The 26,878-nt window shown below is 37.1% G+C and overlaps 1 protein-coding gene across 5 annotated transcripts; it reads left to right on the top strand.

Annotated features, from left to right (window-relative positions):
• The first annotated feature begins 10,990 nt into the window (after positions 1 to 10,990).
• Positions 10,991 to 25,852, top strand: LOC102521960 (40S ribosomal protein S27-like). 5 transcript variants are annotated; one of them, XM_032474521.1, is made up of 3 exons: positions 10,991 to 10,996; positions 13,938 to 13,939; positions 25,646 to 25,852. In XM_032474521.1, coding segments are annotated over exons 1-3 (210 nt in total). In that variant the 5' UTR covers positions 10,991 to 10,995. The 5 variants fall into 5 exon arrangements, with proteins under 5 accessions (XP_032330412.1, XP_032330415.1, XP_032330413.1 ...); XM_032474524.1 differs by lacking the exon at positions 13,938 to 13,939 and having other exon boundaries at positions 25,641 to 25,852; XM_032474522.1 differs by lacking the exons at positions 10,991 to 10,996; positions 13,938 to 13,939 and adding an exon at positions 19,823 to 19,833.
• The last annotated feature ends 1,026 nt before the right edge of the window (positions 25,853 to 26,878 follow it).

Here is a 26,878-nt window from a genome sequence, read left to right as displayed (position 1 = left end):
TCTCTATGAGAGCCCAATTTTCCTCTTTCATAGGTAATTATTCCAAAAGTAAGAAAAATGTCTCCTGCAAGGATATAAAATCCAAATAGACAAAAGAGTTGGGATTTCACCATCATCTAGCCGTATTTAGCAGGCACTTACTTACAAAGGGCTCTCAATTGGAGAGTTTACAAAGATAATTGCACAGACTTCTGGGACAATAATCTGTTACTTTATCATTCATAATCTAAGAGAAATAAATTAGTAATGAACCTATAAATGACAGTTAAAATAATTGATGTGTACAAAGTTAGACTCCACATTTGATTTGAATGCATTCATTTAAAACATGAGTTGAGAAAAAATACAACTTGATATGGCAAATGGGAGAACATATGTAACAGAATGTATTCATTCATAAAGAACTTACACCTAAAGAATAGGGCTACACAAGAGAGTGGGAGAGAGCACAAATAGGAATGCAAAACAGTATTGGTGCTCAAGGAGATTGGATTCAAGTTGGGGAGGGGAAAATAAGAGGAGTTCTAAAGAATTATAAGCAGTATTTTTGTATCAGGCACTGTACTAGGTACAAGGTGGGAATAAAAGTGAGGCTTGGATGTGGGAAGAGAATATGGGGATGAATCTACCATGATTCTCAGCCTCAGGGAATTTACAGACTACTGGGGAAAAATAAAACATGAAGGTTGAATAATATTTTTTATTAGGGGACTCAAGGAGATAAAAAGTATTTAATACATACATTTCAACACCTGAAATGATTTATGAAGTCATACATTTTGCAAGGCTGTATTAAGTGATGTAGCAAATGGGAAGAACAACAACAAAAAGAAATCTATGAATATATTGCAAACCAATGAGGGCATATTAAAAGGGAGGTATACCATGAGACATGTAAAAGTTACACTATTTACAGTATGAGTGAAGTTGACCTTTCCTGAAGCTCTTTTTAAAGTTTTAAAATTTTTTAATTGAAGTATAGTTGACTTAAAATATTACATTAGTTTCAGATGTACAACATAGTAATTCAATATTTTTAGATTGTTCTCCATGTAGTTATTATAAAATATTGGCTATATTTCCTGTGCTATACATTACATCCTTATAACATATCTATTTTAAACCTAATAGTCTGTACCTCCTAATCCCTCTCACCCATTTTGCCCTCCCCCACCCCTCTCCCTTCTGGCAACCACCAGTCTATTCTCTGTATCTGTGAGCTTGTTTCTGTTTTATTATATTTGTTCATTTGTTTTCTTTTTTACATTCCATGTATAAGTGAAAACATACAGTATTTGTCTTTCTCTCTGACTTATTTCACTAAGCATAATACCCTCCAAGTTCACCCACGTTGTCACAAACAGCAAGATTTCATTTCTTTTTTATGGCTGAGTAATATTCCATTGTAAATATATACCACATCTTCTTTATCCATTCATCTGTTGATGGACATTTAGGTTGCTTCCACATCTTGGCTATTGTAAATAATGCTGCTATGAACATTGGGGTGCATATATCTTTTTAAATTAGTGTTTTCATTTTCTTTGGATAAATAACCAGGAGTGGAATTGCTGGATCATATAGTAGTTCTATTTTTTATTTTTTGAGTAACCTCCATACTGTTTTCCATAGTGGCTGCATCAATTTACACACCCACTAACACTGTATTAGGGTTCCATTTTCTCCATATCCTTCTCCAACATTTATTTGTTGTCTTTTTGGCAGTAGCCATTCTGACTGGTGTGAGGTGATAGCCCATGGTGGTTTTGATTTGCATTTTGTTGATGGCTAATGATGCAGAACATCTTTCTATATGCTTATTGGTCATTTGTATATCTTCTTTGGAGAAATATGTATTCAAATACTTTGCCCATTTTTCAATTGGGTTATTGGTCTTTTACTGATGAGTTGTAAGAGTTTTATGTATGTTCTGGATATGTGCTGTTATCAGATATGTGGTTTGCAAATATTTATTCTGATTCTATGGGTTTTTTCAATTTCTTGATATGTCCTCTAAAGCACAAATTTTTTTTCATTTTGATTAAGTACAATTTATGTGGGATTTTTTTCTTGTGTTTGTTGTTATTCCTTGGGCTTTTGATGTCATATCTGAGAAACTATTGTCTAACCTGAAGGTATAAAGATTTACATCTAAGTTTTCTGAGTTTATAGTTTTAGCACTTACACTTAGATCTTTGATCTATTTTGAATTAATTTTTTGTGTATTGTGGGAAATAGGGTTTCAACTTATTTCTTTTGCATGTGAATATCCAATTATCTCAGCACAATATGTTTTAAAGACCAGTCTTTCTTTGTTGAAAATTAGTTGACCATAAGTGTGAGGACTTATTTCTGAACTCTCAGTTCTATTCCATTGATATATATGTCTGTTATGTCAGTAACAAGTCTTAATTACTGTAGCTTTGAAGTAAGTTTTAGAATCAAGAAGTATGAAGGCTACAGATTTATTTATTTTTCTGGATTGTTTTAGTTATTTTGGTCCCTTGCAGTTCCTTATGTAGAGGGTTAGTTTGGTAATTTTTGGAATAATCAAGGTGGGGTTTTGATAGGGATTGTGTTGGATGTGTAGAAAATTGGGAGAAATATTGGCATCTCAATATATTAAGTCTGCCAATCCATGAACAGGGAATGGAGCTTTTCCCATATACATAAATTTTTTCAATGACATTTTGAACCTTTCTATGTACAAATTTTGTACTTTTTTGTTAAACTTACTCCTAAGTGTTTTTTATGCTATTTTAAGTGGAATTTTCTTAATTTCATTTTCAGATTGTTCATTGCGAATGTATAAAGCTACAACTGATTGTTGTATATTGGTTTTGTATTGTACAACCTTGTTATAGTGGTTTATTAGTTCTAGTTCTAGTAGTTTTTTATGGATTCCTTAGCATTTTCTATATACAAGATTATGTCATTTAAAAATAGATACAGTTTTACTTTTTTCTTAATTTGAATGCCTTTTATTTCTTTTTCTTGCCTAGTTTCCCTGGACCTCCACTACAAGGCTGAATAGAAGTGGTGAGAACAAACATCTTTGACTTGTTCCTGATCTAAGGAAGAAAGGGTTTTCATAGGTGCTGTATTAGCTTCCTGTTGCCACTATAAAAAAATTACTGCAAACTTAGTGACTGAAAATAACGCAGATTTATTCTCTTAACACTTCTGGAGGTCAGAAATCTGCAATCCATTTCTCTTAGTTAAAATCAAGGTGTCAGCAGGCCTGTGTTCCTTCTGGAGGCTGTAGAAGAGAATCTGTTTCCTTGCATTTTCTTGCTTCCAGAGGCTGCATGCCTCCCTTGGCTTATGGGCCTCTTCTTCCACCTTGAAATCTGGCAATGTAGCATCGTCTCTAATTTCTCACCTATGCTTCCTGCCTTTCATCTTCTTTCATCTTCTTTCGTTGACTCTGATTTCCTGCCTCCCTATTATAAGGAAACTTGTGACTATTGAGGGGGCTCACCTGAATAATCCAGCATAAACTCCCCATCTCAAGATCTTAATCACATCTGCAAGGTCTCTTACCATGTTTACAGTTCTGGGAATCAGGACAGGGGCCATTATTCAGCCCATCAAAGATGCCCTTTTTCAGTTTGGGTAAGTTCCCTTCTATTCCTAGTGTGTTAGGTTTTGGGTTTTGGAGGGTTTTTTTCATGATAGGGTTTTGATTTTGTCAAAGGTTTTTTTCTACATTTAAGATGATTATGTGGTTTTTGTGCTTTATGCTATTAATAGGGTGATTGATTTTCATATGTTGAACCAATTTAGCATTCCTGAAATAAATCCCACTTGGTCATGACATATAATCCTTATGATGTTTCCAGGTTCAGTTTGGTAGTATTTTGTTGGAGATTTTTGTGTCTATATTCTCAAGAGACATTGGTCTATAGTTTCCATTTCACATGTTTTTATCTGGTTTTTGTATCAGGGTAATTCTGGTCTCAAAGAATGAGTTAGAAATTGTTCCCTCCTCTCCTATTTTTTGGAAGAGTTTGCAAAGGACTGTTAATTCTTTAAACATTTGATAGAATTGACCAGTGAAGCCATGTGGGCCTGGGCTTCTCTAAATGGGCTTTTCTTTGATCACTGATTCTCTCTCTTCTCTTTTAAAGGTCTATTCAGATTTTCTGTTTCTTCTTGAGTCAGTTGTTGATAGTTTGTGTTTTCATTTTCCATGCTACTTAAAACTGTTTCAGATGAAATTTATACAGGACTTAAGTCATCAGAATATTTATGAGCCAAGTCATTGGCTTTTTTTTTTTTTTTTTTTTTTGTAAATGAGAAGCATTCATAGAAAGCAATTTTTCTCTGGTTCAAAATGAAAATTATGAGGGCACTTCATTTAATTTTTCATATACCACTTCAAATCTGAAATTAGGACATCTATAATTTTCTTAATTTCTATTTGATATGCATTTTCTCTACAATAATTGATGTTTCATCTAGTGATTTGTGCATTTACAATTTACTTATTTTTTCATTTATTTTCAAATTCAGGAAGAATATTCATATCTCTTGATAAAGTTTTACATTCATAAAACATACTTTCAAAGTTGGTTTCTTTCATTACCATTCAAAATATAGAACTATGTACATGTGAACACACACATTTTCATTTGCTTCATACTCTAATATGGCTTAGCACAGCCCTGCTGTTTTCAGCCTGTACTTAAAGTTTCAATATTTTGTTCATCATAGATCTATTGCACTAATTTTAATTTTAAAAATATTGCATTTACAACTTCAGGTTCACTAGAATGACTGTAATCAAAAAGGCAAGCGTTGGTAAGAATATGGAAAAACTGGAGCTCTCACATATTGCTGGTGAGGATGTACAATGAGGGATAGTTTGGGAGTTCCCCACAAAGGTAAACCTAGAGTTACCATATGACCTAACAGTTCCACCCCTAAGTATATGCCCGAGACAAAACATATGTCCACACAAAAACCTGTTCATAACTGTATTTTTCATAACAACCAAAAAGTAGAAACAACTGAAATGTCCATCAACTCATGAATGGATAAACAAAATATCGATAGAATGGTTGAATCTTGAAAACACCATACTAAATTAAAGAAGCCAGGGAGGGTGTAGCTCAAGTGGTAAAGTGCATGCTTAGCATGCATAAGGCCCTGGGTTCAATCCCCAGTACCTCCATTAAAGAAATAATTAAATAAACAAACTTAATTACCTACCCACCCAAGAAAAAGAAAGGGTGCCTAAGAGATCCTACATCATATAAAGCCCAGGGGCAATTACCCTGAGGCTAAATGAAAGAAGCCAATCACAAAAGACCACATATTGTATAATTTTACTTACATGAGGTGTCTGGAATAGATAAATCTATAGAGACAGAAAATAGTTTTGTTGTTGCCTAGGATTGGGAGGAGAGAGGTTGGAGTTAAGGGGAGTGGGGACTGACTCCTTAATGGGCACGAAGTTTCTTTTTGGAGTGATGAAAATGTTGTAAAAATAGATCATGGTGATGGTTGCACAACTCTGTAAATATACTAAAAACCATTGTATTGTGCACTTTGAATTTTAAATTTAAAATAAAGCTGTAAAAAAGCAAATGAATAATTACATTAAAATATTATTTATCTTTATTACTGAGTTTCTTAGGCTTTCTTAAATTTTGCATCCAAGGCAAGTGCTTTACCTCACGCTAATCCTGGCTCTGGGAATTAGTGATTCCCAAAGGCATCTTGAATAAAATCATGCATTGCCCACAAGCTACTGATCCCTTAAATTCTAACCGTTGGAGATTGTCCCTTTAGCCTAAGGTTTTCATCCCTATTAGAATGTTAATTCCCCAGGAGGAAGAGGAACAGAGAATATCCCAGTAAGTACTGTCTACTATTCACATCTTATAAGTGAAGTTATTGTCTTTGTTCCTCACCATATTGTTAATGGGAAAGTAAGAGACATTAGGGCTCTAAAACAAAGAGAGCCCTAGGGATGAGAGAAGTCCAGAAAAAAAGATTGAGGGCCATAGAAGCAAATTCTGCCTTTTAATATGAATTTCTTATGATCAACTCATCTAATATTTATTGAACACCTACTCTGTGTCAGGCTCTGGAGTAGGTACAGGAGTATAGCAGTGAAAAAACAGACATGTTCCATATTTTCAATGACTTCACAATCTTGTAGGTAAGATAGACCAGTAAAGACCTGATTTTGTATAGTGCCAGATACTGTGATAAAGGCATGAGATGGTTCACAGAGGAAGGAAAGTATTTGGGTTTGCACAGTACTTTACAGTCTACAAATCACCTCATCCATGACCTTACTGGATCTTCACAACAACCCTTTGAGTTTTTCAGAGCAGAGATTGATATTCTCACTTTACACATGAAAAAAAAATGACATTAAGCTGAATGGCAGTCAAGACTAGAATCCAGGTTTCATGGTCTTTTCACTTCATCCTGCAGTTCTTGCAGACAGGTCATGGTGCTAGAGCTATAATAGGTTCAACTGGATGAGTTTAATTTTCTATCTTCCTTTACACCCTCAAAATCTGCTCTCCTAGATATTCCCAAAGCCTTAGCCAACACTGGAAAAGGATGAGGAAGGCAGGAATGAGTAGGTCCTTAGCCGAAGGATATATACATACATTGTACTGGGATATACTAGAGTTCTCCTTCATGAATTCTTTGCCAGCTTCTTGGTTTTTGCCAAGTAGACTAATAAATGGCATTATTAATCATCTTTAAACAAAACCTCAGTCTAGTCAAATGTGAACTGAAGTTATCTGCCTGTCACAGTCTGTAATTTCAGGGAAATCTAAAGCATATGTTTCTGATTTATTTGTATTTACCTCATAAAAAAAATGTTTTTAAAAAGCTATGGGCTGCTCCAATGCCTCTTTTGGCTTCTTAATAAGCCTTTTAAGTTATCTTTTGCTATTCTTAAAACTAGGTCATTCTATGCCAAGGATGGCTATTTGTTTTTGATATGCCAGATTGCTGCACTATGACTCAAATAGGCTTTGCAATTTGAATTAGGTTCAAAAGCTTTGACCAAAGAGTGAAGAGCAAACTTCTAAATTTAGTCATAATAACCTCACTCAGATCTCAGGCTTACCAATCATATCACCTTCACACTTTGAACTTAGATTCTAGGCATATTCTCAAGACTGAGGTTTTAAAACTCATCTCCAGATCCACTCTTCTCACCTTTACACTCTTCTACTCAAACAAACAATCAAACAAGCACAAGGGAGTTGCTCTTCCTTGGTGACCACACAAAAAGATATGGAGCTTCTAATGAGGTAGATAGGATTTGATCTAGAAAGAAAAGAAAATCTTAACTTTGCCTTAGACTAGAGAAACTTTGAGTGCAGTGGTTTAAAGATGGCTCTAATAATCCAAGACCGCAAATGCCTGGATACTAAAATAACTAAAGCTTTACAGATGAACTGATTTAGAGTAACTAGTAGGGCTAAGGAAACTGAGAGGCAAAAAGACTATAAAAAAGTTTCTGAGCACTTATAACAGTAATAACTAACACTTATGTAGTATGCCAGGTATTAGTTTAAGAGTCTTACATATATCTGCTCTTTGTGCAGCAATCCTGTGATATTGGTACTATTATTCCATTTTATATATGGAAAACAAGAGGCACTAAGAGATTAGGCAACTTGCCCCCGAATCACACAGCTAGCAAGTGACAGAGATAGGATTTAAACACAGGCATCTAAGATCTAGATCCATGATATGCTATGCTTTTCTTTTTTAATTATTGAAGTATAGTCAGTTACAATGTGTCAATTTCTGGTGCACAGCATAATGTCCCAGTCATGCATATATATACATGTATTCCTTTTCATATTCTTTTTCATTAAAGGTTATTACATGATATTGAACATAGTTCCCTGTGCTATACAGAAGAAATTTTGTTTTTTATCTATTTTTATATATAGTAGTTAACCTTTGCAAATCTCAAACTCCCAAATTTATCCCTTCCCACCCCTTTTCCCCCATAACCATAAGATTGTTTACTATGTCTGCAAATCTGTTTCTGTTTTGTAGATGAGTTCTTTACTGTCCTTTTTTCTCTTTCTTTCTTTTTTTTTTTTTCACTATTCCACATATGATTGATGATATGCTATGCTTTATATGGCTTTGCTAACAACCTGGTCCCTTCATCCTCCCAAATACCAGCTCTCAGGTGCCTGGAACTGAACAGATATATATATAGATACAGATATAGATATAGATATAGATATACATATACATATACATATACATATATCTCCTTTTGGCTTAAGGCTTTATATTCTATTAAAATGAGTACAGTCTATTTCCAGAATGAATAGATTTTGTTTCAAAAACTTGCTTTTAAGTTCTTGGGAACTCAGAATGCATTTTTCCATTGAAACAACATTATATGTAATAGTTAAGGTCTCAGGCCAGACTGTAAAAATTGATTTAACTTTTGTAAAACTGAACCATAAAAATAATATAACTGATCTGAGCCTTAAGTATTAGAAGAAGAAGGTCCTGTTGTTCGTGGGATGGAGTATAGGGGGAGGAAAGGAAGACGGTTACCTTCCCTTTCTTGAGCAGAGAGTCAGTCCATTGACAAAATGTTCAAACAGGTAAGGTTTCTTTTTGTAGCCCCTTGCTTTATAGAGACCCTCCTACCAGACTCTTGAGTGCCAAAACCCTCAGGCTCAGCCTAAGAGATGGCATATGTACTTTTGGTACACAACAAAATAACACAAACAGAGTGGCTTAAAATAATAGCCATTTATTATCTCATAGTTCCTGTGGGTGAAGAGTCTGGTATAGCTTAACTGGATCCTCTGCTCATGGCTCACAAGGTTAAAATGAAGCTATTGCCCAGGGCTATGGTTCTCATCTGGGTCTTGGGGTCTTCTTCCAAGCTTACTCAAGTTGACAAAATTCAATGCCTTGCATGTGTAGGACTGAGGTCCCCATTTTCTTGCAAGCTGTCAACCAGGGGCCACTCTCAACTCCAAGAGGCTGCTCACATTCCTTTCTACTTCTCCTCCTCCTTTTTCAAACCAAAAACAACAAATTTCTCAATGCAACACATCCCACTAGTACTTCAATTTCCCGACTTCTTATTCTGCCACTAGTTGGAAAACACTTTCTACTTTTAAAGAACTCGTTGATTAGATCAGGCCCACCTAGAAAATCTCTTTATTTTATGGTCAAGTGATTTAAGACCTTAATTTCATCTGCAAAATCAATTCAAGCAGTACCTAGATTAGTGTTTGATTAAATAACTTGGAGAAGGGATGTGTACACCAGGAATCCAGGAATCTTAGGAGGCCATCTTAGACTTCTGCCTACCATACCACTGAAGTCTGCTAGGCCTTAAATAGTGAACTACCCTCTCTACCAGAACCCAAACTCCCAGTCCCAGAGGTCCTAATATTTACATGTCAGGGGGGAAAATAAGCTGATTAGTAGCCTGCAGACAATGGGCCTTTAGTTAGCATAGCAATAGTAATAAGTAAAGGTCTGGTAGCTACCCTAATTATCCTAGAGGTGTTGGTATACATAGAAAGAAGGTGTTTACAAATCTAAACACACTTCCAAATACTTTATTTTCAGACAGTATTACAAATTTATGAGAATAATTCAGGCCATTTGGTGAAAGGTATTTTGGGACAGAGGGCCATCATGTATCAGTTAAGACCTATTTGGGAACTTACTCCTACCCTCTTCATTTTCCCTAAGTTGTTCATATTTATCACAGCTTTGCCTCCTCCTCCCATAGATTTTTCTGTAAATTCACTTTACTTTCTTCTTAAAGGCTCAACTGCCAATGGCATCAGGGAGCTTGGAAAACAGGGAGAGAAATAAGGGAAAAGAAGGGCAGAGATGGCAGTAGGTGATTGCATGGAAGTTTCATCTGTGATTCAAGCATTTCTAAGTTAGAGACTGTACAAAATTTGATTTCAGAGGTTCCAGGAAGGCTCCTTGCCCTACAGTGACTTCACATAAAGGTTTACAAATGCCCAAGAATAGCAAGTCATTAGACCTCTCTTATCACCTTTAGTTAGGGCCTCGAGTGCAAGGCTTGAATTCCTCAAGGATGCTTGTCATTCCATGAAGAGGCTTTGATTTCATACAAAGGCAAGTGATCTCTCTCTCTCTCTCTTGCTCTCTCGCTCTCTCTTTCTCTCTGTCTCAGTCTCTCTTGCTCTCACTCTCACTCAAAGTTCAAACTCAAGTTTTCAGTTGTTTTTCACTTACTCTGAGTTTTCAAGTGAACAGTAGGACCTATTTCTGTCTCATACTTAATTTAACATATGGACACAAGCAAAATCAGGAATTCAACTCCTAAACCAACTACCAACTCCTCCTTCATATTTCTGGTGCTTTTCTTTACACCGCTAAGGACTCTGGAGTTATAAAGATATAAGATAACATTCTTGCCTTAAAGTAATGTAGAGTCCAGTAGAGGAGCCAGAATATATAAAAGCAAACAGTACAATTGAGGCTGTAAATACCAAACACCTGTCATTGCTTCCTGAATAAAGTCCAAGCTCTTTAGCCTATAAGTCAAACCACCCCTGTGTGCCTATGTCCACTCCAGTTTCATCTTTTTCTACTCTCTCTACTTTACCAAAACCAGTTTACACAGTATCCTGTCATACCCATTCTGTGTATCTTATTTTGCCTAGGCTGCCTTTGCCCCCCACCCCTTATTCTTCACCACTCTAAATTTTACCTATCCTTCAAGACCTGAGTCTTGAAAACTTCTGTGACCACAGCAATCTTTTCCTTCTCCAAACTGTAGCATTTCACCCTTTGGAACACAACTGCTGAGTGTGGAGCCTGTTTTTTGTTTTTTGTTTTTAATTCATTTCAATCTTTTCTCCCCATCAAAACAGAAGGGAACTGGGTCTAAATTTTTAAGTCTTTTTATTTCCCATAACATAACCTGGTTCATTGCTTGGTTAAAACTTGGTTAATCTACTGATCAGAGTCAGGAGAGGGAGTGAGAATGGTGGGAAATGACTTTGTAAATGACACTGAGGCCTCTTAGAGAAGAATACACCCACTGCTCATGAAATACTCACTCTAGGTAGCTATTTTAGATAGAAGAACCACAACAGGATCAAATTTTTCTCTCAGAATAATAAGTCTGTCTCTATAGTAAATCTGGCCAGGCTGTCCTGAGGAGGTTATACCACCAACTTGAGGCCATGTCTTCTCTTGACCCTCCCCCCTCTACTTCCATCCTTTAGGAAAAACAAAGCTTAGATCTGAAAAAGCTTAGTTCTAGAAAGAATTAACTTTAAGAGAAACTTAAGACTTGTACTTCTATCATAGTAACTTTCAGAAATAGGTCCAGCCTGATGCTTGGAATAAAAGAGAGAAGACAGGGTCCCAGGGCTGTCCCCTTACCCTCTATTTCTCCTGCCTTTAAGTATTTCTAACAAAACCTTAAGCGCCATAATTACAGAGACTCTATCTTACTTATAGCTTTAATTTGTAGAGCAGGGCTTAGCACAGTGCCCTGCAAATATATATTCACATTCAGCAGAGGCTTATTGAAATGAAAAGTTAAACGTGGACACTTAGAAGTTATAGATAAATGGTACTCAGTATTGGGAATAGGACACAGTAGGTGTTCTGGCTAGTCAATCAGCCACCAACAATCATTGAGTACCTCATATAAGACTCTGTGGTTGTGGCTTAAAGGGATACAAAGATGAGTAATACATGATCCCTGCCCTCCAAAAATTCACAGACTCATTGTGAAGATAAAGCATTCTCACAAATAAAACAATTCCAGAAAAATATCAACTTAGTGTAGAAGAAAGAATCAGATAAGAAGTCAGGAATAGGACTGGGACCTTATTGGCTACTAATTTATTTGTGACCTTGAACAAATAACCTCTCTGAGTATGTTTCCTCCCCCTTGCTCCACCGAACTCTTAGAGTTATGTAGTAATTCAGATAAGTGAGAGGATTTACACATGTAGAAAAGTATACAATGCCAAACTAAAGTACCACATGGTTAGAATATCATATTGTTATTTTATTAAACAGGTGGGTTCAGACTACAGATGTGCCCTTTGACTGCCACTATTACCACAACAAGAAATCCAGGCAGGAATTCCCAGATGAAAGAGAGCAGTTTCCCTCACACCCCACCCCTTATTTACTAATTTTTTTAAAACTACTTTATTGAGTTATGATTGACATACAAAAAGCTGTACATATGTATGTGTATAACTTGATGAATTTGGAAATAAGTATATACCCATGAAGCCATAACCACAATCTGTGCCATAAATATATCCATCAACTCCAAAACTTTTCTCCTCTCTTCTTATTTCTTATTTTTTGTGTTATAAGAGCACCTAACATAAGATCTACTATCTTAGCAAATACAATACAGAATTGTTAACTATGGGCACTATGTTGCACAGTAGATCTCTAGGACTTACCCGTCTTTCATAACTAAAACTTTGTACCCTTTGACTAATACTTCCCCATTTCCCTCCCCTAACCCTTGGACACCACCATTCTGCTGTCTCCTTCTATGAGTCTGACTGTTTTAGAGTCCTCATAAAGGTGGTGTCATGTAGTATTTATCTTTCTATATCTGGCTTCTTTCACTTAATATGTTGTTATCCAGGTTCATGAAACAGAGCAGTTCTTAATAAGCAAATCGCTCCCTGTCACCTTCATCTTCTTTCCTGACAACCTCTCTCCATACACACATATTTATATAGGATGAAATCAATTTTTACTGAAGGTCAAAGGTAGTCTTTAAAAGTTGTAAAAGGCAGTCACAAAAATATACCTAGAGGTATGTAGATGAGAATTCCCAATGTTGTCTCCCTACCATTTCCTATTTGGAGATAAAGAGATACTGAGGGCCTAGTCCTTGCCCTCAAATAACCGTAGTTGCCCAAGCAACTATCTCTCAGGGAATAGAGAAGTAACATAAATGAGTTAAATCATCAGACAGAAGACAGCAAGGAGTTGTAAAGACTATGGGCAACTAGAGAATTCATGTTCCATATGATGACATTTCTATTTAAAAACTGAGGCAAAATGAACCTGAACACTAAACCTCAGAAGACCTGTCCACTTACTCAAAAAGTCACCCTAAAAAAGTATTTGGTTGTTCTTTTGTCTCTTTCTTGGCCAACTACCTCATCCTGAATATCCTGCCCAGCAAGTGACAGTATGTCTTTGAACCTCAGTTTCCTTAACTATCGAAATAAAGGACTTCTATTCTGACCCCTAAATGCCCTTCAACTGAGATGTTTTGTATTTAAACTTAGGATGAGGAAGATGGAGTATTGATAGTTCATTTTTTTTGTTGTTGTTACCCATTCCAGAATTCCCCCTGTCCCTGGTCCTAGGAATGGCCCAACTTAACTTTGGATTAACTCAGACTCAGGGGGTCAGCTTTCACTGGATAAAATTTTTTTCCTGACAGCTTTGCCATTAGTCAGAGAAGAGGGCTACCCTTGCAGGAGGAGACCAATTAATAGCTCCTCAGTCGGGATGCAAGAGGATGAAGGAAGTGACAGTTGAGGAAAGTGACAAGTGGCAGCAGCAAAGATCTCTGAGACATCTTTGGCCTTTGGCCCCCTTTGCTCTGCAGCCATGTGGCCTATATGAACCTCAGCCATGTCCTAGTTTTCAATCAACTTTCACTGGTGTCTATTCTAGAGTATCCCATCCTGGATAGCCCATCCAACAGAAGCATCAAGATTGTGATGCTGGAGGAAAGCCAGGTAAGGATCGCTTTGTAAGTATATGTGTCTGGGATGGGGGAAAGAGAGCAATGGAATCCTAGAGTCACCTCTCCTCACCACACAGTGAACAACTGAGAGGTCTGGCTGATGGGGGGAAACTTAGGGAAAACAAAGGAATTTCACCAAAAAGGATGCCAGCATTCAGGTTGAAGAGAGTGGTGAGGTCCCAAAGCCCATGGGTATGCTATTTATATAGAAAACACAGAGAGGTAAGAGTTTGGGGATGAAAAGGAGAATTTAGGTAATTGCACACTGGCCCAGGGGTCAGTAGCTCTGGGAGATGGAGAAGCAGCCCCCACCCTCCAAACTCATTCAACAGGTGACTCAACTGCCTAAGGGAAAGAGAGCTGCAACTCAGTGATACTCTCCACCCCCACCCCCAGGTACCCTCTACCCATGGAGAGGAGATGTGTGGTTTTCCCTACTGCTTCTGTCACTTGCCTCCCTTTCTTTCTGCTCTCTCCTGGGGCTTGGCTAAGAATTTTGGGAGAAATTACCATTCTCCAAGGCTTGCTTGTCTTAGGAAGGAAAAAAGGTCTACCCAGGATCAAAAGTCAATCCCTCAACTCAAGAAACTGTCCCTCCTCCAAGGGTTCCTGAAGAAGGAAGTGAAGAGGAGGTTAGAGTAGCATAAGATGTTGTCTTTACCTTGTTGTATGGCTCTGGTGATGGGCTTCCTCACTCGCCATCTCCTTGGAGAGTATGAGGCCAACATTTCTAAGTATAGCTCCTGAGGCTCTTCTCATCACTACCCTCCTCAAAAAACAGGGAACGGATTCCTTGTGGAAAAATTAAAACGCCATTTAGTTCCTCCTCTACTCTCTCCCCACACCCCATACCAGAATCCTCCAATTTATTCCTCTTTTTTCTCTCCAACCTTTGTCTCTGTCCTTTAGATGAGGCCAAAGCATCAAAGGAGGTGAGGCATTCAAGCCTGAACCTTCCAAGGGAGGGACAATCTCCCCAGATCTCTGTGGATCTTCATCTGCCAGAAAATCAATCCAACGATGAGAAATAAGAGGAGAAAGTCTAAATTGAGGAGCGAGTAAGGATGGGGCTAGGTAAAAGTAAACTTTTTTTGGTCAGAAAGGGCTGTCTAGGAAAGACACAGAAATATATATATATATATAATATACACATTTTCCCCTCTGTGTGTTTCTTCATCTGTTGCATGTGAATATGTATGTAATATGTATATATGTGTGTGTTTAAAAGATAGTGTATGTGGTTATGAGAGCAGAATTTAAACTTAGTTGCACATAGCATTACTTTCCTTGCTCTCTAGGAGTTATGCCAATCATTTTTCCAGGGAGTGATTAAATGGCTCCAAGAATTATTTTTCTCAGATTTTGTAGGTTGATGGTTGATGGCAAAAGCTGGCAAAAGATGTGCTAGCATTTTCAAGAGACAAGAGAGATGCTGTGCTAGAAGCCCCAAAGGCAGTAAGTGAGTGGTATGCTCACTGCAACCAAGCTCAGCCAGCCCTCTCCCTTAGGAGAACGTCCTCCCTTGGACCTTGGCTCTGGTCCTATTAAAGCATCAAGATTCACTGAATTTTCTGGGACAGATCCATGGGGAACCCAATTATCTAGATGCCATTTTGAGAAGTATCAATCTAGGCCTTACATCCCCAAGGGATAATGAGGTGTCCACCCCAAAACTGGACAAAAGGCAGAGTGTTGGTGATACTGGATAAGAAGGGAGAAGTAAGCCTTCAGAAAAATTAGAGAGCAGGTGAAGCTGAATCCTTGCACCTCACCTTTCCTGAAAGATGTATCCCTCTCAGACATTCTGTCTATCTCCAGGTTCAGGATACCCTCTTTATGTTTTTACATATAAGAGCTCATTTTAAAAATCAGTTTCCTCATTCGTTTACCTATATATGTCATAGTGGCTCTGGCTAAACTCATTTCCTTGTCAATGTCCCAAGTGCCCAAATACAACGAGTGAGAGGTGTTTCCCAGTGGCAACCTGGGAGAAGGACTCTGGCCTATATAACTCTTCCCATGGTTTGATGCATTAGAGATTTAATGGACTGACTCCTGGAAGAACAATTGATTCTGAAACTACAAAAAGTGTGATAGTGTGTTGAAAGCTGCATATATAGTCCCAGATACCTCAATATTAAGGCTAAGTACTGAGTAGGAAGGCAAGAGATTCTAGATGGGGAGCAAGATATATTTCCTGTTTGAAACCTCCTTGGCATTGCTTATCCCTTATGCCTGTCTCACAAAGTGTAAAAATAGTACATTTCATTTCATGAAAGACAAAGTAACCTCCAAGAGAGTTTCAGTATATTGTCCACAGACATACAAGATTGCAATTCTTACTGAGTCCCAATTCACATCATACTTCCCTCCAGGCTTACCTCCTAATTACTCATTAACAAAAAGAAAGAAAGGAAGAAAGGAAGGAAAGAAGGAAGGAAGGAAGGAAGGAAGGAAGGAAGGAAGGAAGGAAGGAAGAAAGAAAGAAAGAAAGAAAGAAAGAAAGAAAGAAAGAAAGAAAGAAAGAAAGAAAGAAAAGAAAAGAAAAGAAAAGAAAAGAAAAGAAAAGAAAAGAAAAGAAAAGAAAAGAAAAGAAAAGAAAAGAAGAAGGGAAAGGAAAGAAAAAGGGAAAGGAAAGGAAAGGAAAGAAGGAAGGAAGAAAGGCTGAGATGCATGTCTGGGTGTTTGTCTCCTTATCCTTGATTTTTATTTCTCCAACTATTTCTTCACTTGGCTGGAGTGGATGGGTCATAATTTTCATCAAAAGACCTTAAATTGTTCCTTAGCCTTTAATGCTATACCTTGATTTTAACAAACAATGCTACTTGTAACTGAAACCTAGAGAAAGAATGGGGAGGAGAGAAGATAAAAGGAAAGGAGACAGAGTTTGGAATGTGCTTATCTTTCTTCTTAAATTGATCTTTTTCTGATGAAGAGAAAAATTGCTACTTAGGTCAGCTCCCACTTAGGGCTAGAGATTTGGGATCATGCAGTGGGAGAAAGTAAAGGATGAGAAAAGATAGGAAAGAAAAGAAGAGTGAGTGAAGATAAGAAGTAGATGAGTGTAGGTGCAAGTGTGGGGAGTGAGCAGGGTCCAAGTATCCAGGTAGAGTGACAGGAACAAGTGCTGAGGTGAGTGTCAAGGAGTGGGAGGGGAGGTGGGGAGCAAGGAGAGAGAAGTGTCGAAGGAGAAGCTCTAGGGTTTTAGTCCCACAGCAAGCAGTGTACATTTGAGCCACTGCAGTTTGTTCAAGTGTGTGTGTGTGTGTGTGCGTGCGTGTGTGTTTGTGTTTAACAGCTGGCATCCCAGAATTCAGAGGTGCTCACTGGCACAGTCAGAAATGAATATCTATTCAGATGTTTTCCCAAGAAGCAAAATAAGAGAAAATGAGTTAGATGGGCCTTTGCAGTTTTTGGATAGAGAGTTCCACTTGAGATTTCCAAAACAATGCACAGTTGATTACAGTATTAGTGGTGGGAAATATTCCATTAGTAAATGTAGCCATAAGGACTTTGCAGAGAAGGTATTCAGTGTTTGTTCAGAGCAACAACTACTTGTAATCTTCCTCAGCCAAGGAATGGAGGTGTGGAGTAAGCAAGAACATGAATATGGACCTGTCAGGCATATTTCTTCCTTAGAAAAATATGATAAGGATAAACTCAGCTTTGTCTTTTTTTCATTATTATTTTTATTGAAGTATAGTTGGTTTACAATGTTGTGTTAATTTCTGGTATACAGCATAGTGATTCAGTTATACATATGTATACATATTCCTTTTCACATTCTTTTTCATTATAGGCTATTACAAGGTATTGAATATAGTTCCCTGTGCTATCAGGTTTGTCTTATAAAAATTTTCTTACCCCTACTATTTTCACCCAGGATACCCCTACCTTCAGCTTTATTTTTCCAATTGAGGTATTTGGACATCTTTGCCTATAAGAGCTCCAGTCCAGAATTGTGCTGCTTCAGGGTTTCCCTCTACAAACCAAACTGTCTGGAGCCCAACCATATTTCATTCTTCTTTTCTCCCTCACCTTCCTTTATTTATGCAGGAGAGCAGTAAAGTAATCATCTTCCCTGAGCAAATCAATTGTTTCTCCTCATGGGCTGATGGCTTTGTTTGTGTCTACTCTGTCACTGACTGTAAAAGCTACCAACTCATGCACCCCCTCTTCCTGAATAGTCACTTGATTGACCTGAGCCTCAACATCCCCATGCTGCTGGTAGCCAACAAGAATGACCTGCTGTGGAAGTATCTTCTGTCATCAGAAAACATTGTGGAGTTTCCCACTGACTTGGGTAGCAGGCTCTCTGCCAGAGAGCATGTTAAATACCTTCCAGAAGCTATGTTAGGAAGTGGAACACAGGCATAGTCAGCACATGGATATAATTTTCTAGCCTGGTAACAGCTAAACATCTGTATGTATGTATACACGTGCATTTATGTAGGGTAGTGTTTGGCTCTTAAATTTTATATTTTCTCAGAAAAAGTGGATACCAGAAGAGTCATTAAATGACAAACACATTTATTTTTCAATAAATTACATTAGCTTTAGCAGCATTTTTTTAGTGAGACTGTCAGTTTGACTGAAATGCCATTTTTATGGAAACTCGTACAATTTTTATTCCTGGTAAGAAATAAGAAGGGGAAGATGCTGAATAAGGTCTATTTCTTCATTAAGAGTCCCTACTCTGTGCCAGCCACTGAGACTAGAGCCTTATTCCTACATGAATAAGCCATAGCCCCTGTTCTCAAAGATACAGCACTATAAGCATCTTAAGAGTAGTAAAAAAAAAAAAAAGTGGTAGAAGAGTTGAGAGAATGAGACAATCATCCATGATATGGTCATTAGAGAATTCTACAAGGAGGAAGTAAGACTTGAGTTGGACTTGATACTGAAATGACAGAGAACACATTTCATGTAAAAGCATAGAGGTAGGAAGGTGCAAAGTTTGGCTGAATTACAAAGTATAAATTATATATACATGTGTGTATGTGTGTGTGTGTGTGTGTGTGTGTGTGTGTGTGTGTGTGTGTATGTGTGTGATTGGCAACAAAGGTAGGAAGAGCATAGGCTAGAGACTCAGAGCCCCAAGTCCTTGTTTGGAGAAGTTATAAGGCTCCCAGGGTCATCACCATAAACCTTTGTCTAGCTCAGATAGGTGACAGAAACTGTGGTCCTTTGCACGAGCTGAGGGAGGGGACCATATAGGTGCAAGGAGAGAGTAAGGAAGCAGAGTATCAGTATACAAGAGGGCACCTGATCTGGGGTTAATAATCTCATTGGAGCCTAGAGTCCTGAGCACTAGGATGCGGGCAGGGGCTTAGAGACAAAAGAAACACAAACTTTCTCAGTACCACACAGAAATGGAAGAAGCAAAGAAGATAATCTAAGGGGAAATGGGAAAATCACTGTACTGGCATTACCAGAACTTGTTGTGTGACCTTGGGGAGGCCTTTGCTCCTGTCTTGGCTTCAGTTTTTCCATCTGTGAAAGGAAGGAGGAATTTGTTCATTAATCATTAGGATACCTTCCAGTTTTGACATTTTATGATTTATAATTCTATGATTACACGTGAGACCAGAATGGCCACTACCACAATCCCAATGGTGAGGTAAGCAATAGGTCTGTGAAGAGTAGCAGGTATAAGACTAGGTTTTGTTCTTTGTTGTCAGATGAGTAGTCAGAAGCTTTTGGGAATGGCTCAAGCATTAAGGGGTATGGATACTAAGAACGTAAGGGCTTTAGAACACTAGTAGCTCCCTGATCCTGCCAACACGGTGCCTAAAGGAAGGGCTCACATTTTTGTCCTCCTTTTATTTGAGCCAGAGTCCAGTATCTGACTTTGAAGTTTTATTCTGTTAGGTACTTGGAGGAGCCCAGAGTTGTAAAGGAGGCTGAGCCTGTCTACAATAGAAGTATAGGAGTAGGATGGAGCAGCCCAGAAATGCTCCCTGGTGCCTGAAATCCCTTTGGCAGGGAAAAGCCTTCCATTCCAGTATCATATAAGGCTAAGGTCAGAGACTATTTCCTAAATCTCTGTTTGAAGAGAGAGATGAGTGTAAGATGTTAGGGTCTGTGAGGTTCAAGGGGCAGGAAGCACCACAGAGAGGGCCAACAAGACCAAAAGTGAAAGTGTCTGTGTACTTAAGTCAAATATCAAGTTAACAGTATACCCTGGTCCTCTTTGTGATCAAATCAATCTCTCTACTGGTTCTATCAAGTCAGTTGAGAGTCTGACTTCAGCTTGATTCCCAGAGCCAGATGGACCTGGTATAACATCCTAGAACACAGAGTCAGCCCTATATATAGGAAGAATTGGCAGTCACATATACAACAACTATATTTGGAATTACACCTCAGTCAGGTTTTGCCAAAATGCAAACATTTTATCTGAGAGTGGTGGATAAACTTATTAACTCACGATGAGTCTATTTAAATTCTCTGACTTGACTAGAGGAAATGAAGCAGAAAGGGTAGGTACAATTTAATAGGGGAGTTGGGCTGAAGAAAGGTTTGAAAGGTTCTGGAACATGAGGCACTGGCCTGGTTGGATAGTATTCCAAAGTGCAAAATGGGATGAGAGAGGGGAAGGTTCTCTTCCAAATAAAAGGAAGCACTTATTTCTTTTTGCTATAGTTAATTCTATAGAATGTTTTCCCAGCTGGGCTTTGAGCAACCTGACGTTCTAGTATGTTCATGGCTATTTCTACCAAGTGTCTAATCTATTTTCTCAAACTGATGCTACTGAATTAGGAGATAAGCTTCTGATATCCAGTCATGAATGACTTTCATGGACTAAGGAGCTTGTGCTTTATCTTGGAAATGCTATATCAGTTCCTAGAGGTGCTTATTATCTTCTCCTCTCTGTTAGATTTTAACTTTCTGGGCCCTCCTCATTCATCTATGATCTGAATGAAGGTAATAAGAGTAGAACTAGAAAGGAGAGAATAACCATGGAAGAAGTTAACAAACTCCTACCTGGTCTCTCCACTTCCAATTAGTCCATCTTAAAAAAATTGCTAGGTGGTTCTCCCCAAGCACAAACATCTGCTGAAAAAAAAAAAATCTGCAGTACTTTTCTAATGCCTTCAGAATAAAGTCCATCACCAATTTCTAATAAAAATTCTCAGGAAATGAGGAATAGAAGGAAATTTCCTCAACTTGATTTTTTAAAAAGGCATCTACAAAAACACCTATAGATAACATTATACTTAATGACAAACATTTCCTTAAGAGTGGGAAAAAGGAAAGGATGTCTGCTCTTACCACTCTTAGTTAACATCTTATTGAAAGTTCAAGCCACTGCAATAAGGCCAGAAGAAGAAATAAATGACATCCCAATTGGAAAGAAAGAAATAAAACTGTCCTTTTTTGCATAAGACATGATTGTCTATGAAAATCCCAAGGAATCTACAAAATAATTCATAGAATTAATGAACTCAACAATTCCACAGGCTACAGAATCAATACACAAATATCAATTGAATGTCTATATTCTGACAATGACTATGAAGAAACTGAATTTAAAACACAATAGCATTTACAAGCACTCCAAAGAAAATGAAATAATATTTAGGTATAGATTTAACTAAACATATATAGGATCATTGTGATGAAAACTACAGAATGCTGATAGAAAAAATCAAATAAGACCTAAATAATTGGAGACCTAAATAATTGGAGAGACCTACCATGTTCATGAATTGGAAAATTCAACTTAGTAAAGTGTCAATTTTCCCCAACAAGTATTTAGGTTTAATGAAATTCCTATTAGAATCACAGCATGTTTTGTAGACATAGATAAGCTTATTCTAAAATTTATATGGAAAGGCAGAGGTAAATTGCATGTTTCACAAAGGACTAGGCTACCTAAAACAACCTTGAAAAATAATAGATTACAAGTAATTATGCTATTTAATGTAAGTCTACTATATATCTAGAATAATCAAAACAGCATGGTATTGGCAGAGGGATAGACACACAGATCAATGGAAGAGAATAGAGAACCCAGAAATAGGTACACACAAATATGCCCAATTGGTTTTTATTGAAGTTGCAAAAACAACTCAATGGGGTAAGGATAACCATTTAAAAACATGCTAGTGGAACAACTAAACATGAATAGGCCAAAAAATGAACCTTTGCCTGAGTCTCATATCTTTTACAAAAATTAACTCAAAATGTATTACAGAGTTACTTGTAATGTGCAATACTATGTAACTTTTAGAAAAACATAAGGGAAAATCTTTGGCATCTAGGGTGAGGCAAAAAGTTAGTATATTTGATACCAAAAGTATGATCTATAAAAAATCTATTAAAAAATCTATAAAAACTATAAAACTAAAAAATGTTATGCCACATAAAATTTTAAAACTTTTGTTCTGCAAAAAGACCCTGTAGAGAAAACACACAACAGATCAGAAGAAAATATTTGCAAATTACATATCTCACAAAGGACTAGTATCTAGAATATATAAGTAACTCTCACAACTCAATAGTAAAACCACATAAATGAACAACAACAAAAAGAAACCCCAACCCAAACACCTAATTAGATAATAGACAAAATTCTTGAAGAGACATTTCACTGCAGTGGCTATACAGATGGCAAATAAGTTCATGTAAAGATGTTGAGCATCATTAGCCAGTTGTGAAATGTAAACTAAAACCGCAAAGAAATACCACTATATACCTACCAGCATACCTAAGATAAAAAATAGTGGCAACATCAAATGTTAATGAGGGGCCAGAGAAATGGAATCACTCATATATTGCAGTTGGAATGTAAAATGGTAATCCACTCTGGAAAAGTTTGGCATCTTCTTATAGACTAAACATGCAACTACCATATGGCCTAGCAAATGAATTCATGAGCATTTATCCCAGAGAAATAAGAACTCATGGTCATACACAAAACCCTGTACCCAAATGTTCATAACATCTTTATCCATAATAGCCAAAAGTTGTAAACAATTCTGATATATTTCAGCAGATGAATGGCTAAACAAACTGTGATACATCCATAACATGGAACACTACTCAGCAATAAAAAATACTGAACTATCAATACATATGACAACTTGGATGAATTTCCACTGAATTATGCTGAATGAAAAGAGCCAATTCCCAAAAGTTACATGCTGTATGACTCCATTTACATAACATACTTTTTTAAATTGAAGTATAGTTGACTTACAATATATTAATTTCAGGTGCACAACACCATGATTCGATATTATCATACACTATGCACCATATAAAGTTATCACAATATTATTGACTGTATTCCCTGTGCTGTACATTATATCCCTGTGACATATTTATTTTTATAACTTGTAGTTCCTACCTCTTCATCCCCTTCACCCATTTCACCCATTTCACCCATCCTCCCACCCCTATATAACATTCTTGAAATGACAAAATTATAGAGATGTAGAACAGATTAGTGGTTAACAGGGCTCATGGTGTGTATGTAGGGGTGGGGTGGGGGATAGGGAGGTGGCTGTGGATAGAAAAGGACAACAGGAGCTATCCTTCAGGTGTTGAAAATATTTTGTATTTTGACTATGTCAATGTCAGTTTCTAGTTGTGATAGTATACCATAGTTTTGCAAGATGTTACCATTTAGTGAAACTGGGTAAATGGTACATGGTCTGTCTCTGTATTAGTTCCCATAACTGAATGTCAATCAATTTATAATGATCTCAAAATTAAAATTTTGGTATGAAAAAGTCATTTAACTGTTGTGTCCACTCAATTCTGAGCAGAACAGGTACTCTTGAAATTAAGGACGGGTTTAATGAATGATGCTAAAGATCAGTGAAAAGGAGAAGTAAGTAAGCTACCAAGGAAAGGTGCACAAGGCTTGAACAATGTGTACCTGTCTTTGAGGCTTCCAAATGGTCTTGGTTTTGCTTCTTTTGAAAATGGGAAAGGACCTTTGCATGAGAGAGTATACCTTTGTCGCCATTTGGTTAATGAGCAAATACTCTTTGGTGTACAAGATTTAACCAGAGCTTCATTGGAAGAGTTGTTTAGGTTTGCCTACTGGGTTTAGACTTGGGCTAGCTTTCAGGGACCTGGAGTATCCTGTGATCAGGAGGCTAATGCTAAAATTGTGTGTTTATTTAAAGACAGGATTTGAAATGGGCACGGGATTTGAATGGGCATCTGGAGTCCTATTAGGCAGAAGACAGGAGCCCCAGTAGACAGGGAAAGAAGACCCTAGAGTGGGTCAAGTTCCCTACTCACTACCTTTGTGATACTACATCTTTCTGATGCACTTTTCCCTACATAAAGTGTTTTTAAGTCCACTGAAAGCCAAGTATTTCATGGTTTGATGAACGTATCTGGAATTCTTAAATCCTGAAGTAATGACATGAAAACAAGGGTGAGAAGTCAATATTCATAGTTCTGACTTTGCCTCAGCCTTCAATTCTCTTCACAATTGTATATCCTGTCTCTGCTTCTTCTTGATTCTGGAGTGAAAAGGATGCTAGGGACAGGTAGCTTTTGGGCAGGCTTGACTTTCAAACATTGATAAGATGCTTAATTTTGTGCCCACTTTCTTTCTCTCTTAGTGCCTTGATCTTAGGGCCCTAGAATTCCAAAACTATGCTAATATACAGTTGCTTGACTCTGTCTACCTAGACACAAATACACACACACACACACACACACACACACACCAGTGTAGATATCTGGGTGTTTTTTAAAAAATATAATGCATCCATATTTTATTTTACTTTACTTTACTTTACTTTACTTTACTTTACTTTACTTTACTTTACTTTACTTTATTTTATCCAGCTCTACTGAGGCATAATTGACAAATAAAATTGTATATATTTGAAGTGTCCAAGATGATGATTTGATATATGCAAACACTGTGAAATGACTACCACAATTAAGTTAATTAATGTTTCTATCATTTCACAGTTACCATTTTTTTGGCTGGGTGGGGGATGAGAATGCTTAAGATCTACTCTTAACAAATTGCAGGTATACAATATATTATTATTAACTATAATCATCATGTTGTAAATTAGATCCTCAGAATATACTCATCTTACAACTGAAAGTTTGTACCCTTAGACCAGCATCTCCTCATTTCCCCCACTGCTCCAGCCACTGACAACCACCATTCTACCACCTGTTTCAACGAGTTTGACTTTTTTTTAAATTCACATATAAGTGATACCATACAGTATTTGTCTTTCTCTGTCAGCTTATTTTACTTGGCCTTCCAGGTTCATCCATGTTGTTGCAAATGGCAAGATTTCTCTCTTTTTATGGCTGAATGATGTATATGTATATATAGTTTTCTTTACCCATTCATCTGTTGGTGGACACTTAGGTTGTTTTTAATATCTTGGCTATGTGAATGATGCTGCAATGAATATGTGAGTGCAGATATTCTCTTCAAGAAACAGATTTGATTTCCTTTGTGTATATACCCAAAAGTATGATTACAGGATAATATCGTAATTCTATTTTAAATTTTTTGTGGAAACTCCATACTATTTTCCATAATGGTTATAACAATACATTCCCATGAGCAGTGTTCAAGGATTCCCTTTTCTCCACATCCTCGCCAGCATCTATCTTTTATCTTTTTGAAAATAGTCATCCTAGCAGGTGTAAGGTAATATCTCATTGTGGTTTTGATTTGCATTTCCCTGATGGTTAATGATGCTAATCACCTCCTTATATATCTGTTGGTTGCCTTTATATCTCCTTTGGAAAAATGTCCGTTCATGTCCTTTGCCCATTTAAAAATTCAGATTCTTGTCTTTCTGGCAGTGACTACCTCCCCACGAGAACATGCCTCTGGTAAAGGATCTCCTTTATCCCTCTCCAGAAGAGAAGAGGAAACACAAGAAGAAGCGCCTGGTGCAGAGCCCCAACTCCTACTTCATGGATGTGGAGTGCCCAGGATGCTGTAAAGTCACCACCGTCTTTAGCCATGCACAAACAGTAGTTTTGTGTGTTGGTTGCTCTACTGTCCTCTGCCAGCCTACAGGAAAAAAAGCAAGGCTTGCAGAAGGATGCTTCTTTAGACAGAAGCAGCACTAAATCACCCTGAATCAAGATGAATGGGAAACCATCCCAGCAAACATATTTTGGATAAAAAAAAATCAGATTCTTTGTGTTTTTTGGCTAAGCTGTATGAGTTCCTTATATATTTTGGATATTAACCTCTTCTCTGATATATGGTTTGCAAATATTTTCTCCCCTTCCAAGGGTTGCCATTTTGCATTCCTTTGCTGTGCTGTGCAGAGCTTTTTATTTTGATGTAGTCTCACTTGTTTCCTTTGCTGTGCAGAGCTTTTTATTTTGATGTAGTTTCACTTGTTTATTATCTTAATTGTCTATGCTTTTGGTGTTAAAGAAATTGCCAAGAACAATGTCAAGGAGCTCTTTCCCTGTTTTCTTCTAGGAGATTTTATTCTAATCTTATATTTAAGTCTTTAACCCATTTTGAGTTAATTTTGTAAATGGTCCAGCTTCATTCTTTTGTGTGTGGATATTCAATTCCCCCAATACTATTTACTGAAAAGACTTTATTTTCTTCTTTGTATATTCTTGGCCCCTTGTCAAAGATTAGTTGGTCAAATAGTCTTGGGTTTATTTCTGAGTTTTCTACTCTGTTCTGTTAGTCTATGTGTCTATTTTTATGTCAGTACTATACTGTTTGACTATGGTAGCAATATAGTTTGAAATAAGAAATTGTCATGCCTCCAACTTTGTTCTTCTTTCTCAAGATTACTTTGGCTATTTAGGGTCATTTGTGGTTCCACACAAATTGTAGAATTTTTTTTTCTATTTCTGTGAAAAATGCTATCGGAATTTTTGACTGGGATTGCATTGAATCCATAGCTCACTTTGGATAGTGTGTGCATTTCAACAATATTAATTTTTTCAGTCTAAGACAATGGGATATCTTTTCACTTATTTGTATCTTTTTCAATTTCTTTCATCCATGTCATGTAGTTTTTGACATACAGGTCTTACACTTTCCTGGTTAAACTTATTCCTATTAATTATTGTTTTTAATGCTATTGTAAATGGGATTACATTTAAAATTTCTCTTTCAAATAG

Source organism: Camelus ferus, chromosome X (genome assembly GCF_009834535.1).
Source record: "Camelus ferus isolate YT-003-E chromosome X, BCGSAC_Cfer_1.0, whole genome shotgun sequence".
Lineage (NCBI taxonomy): Eukaryota > Metazoa > Chordata > Mammalia > Artiodactyla > Camelidae > Camelus > Camelus ferus.
The sequence above is the reverse complement of the archived record's forward strand: the minus strand, read 5'-3'. Positions and strand labels throughout refer to the sequence as shown.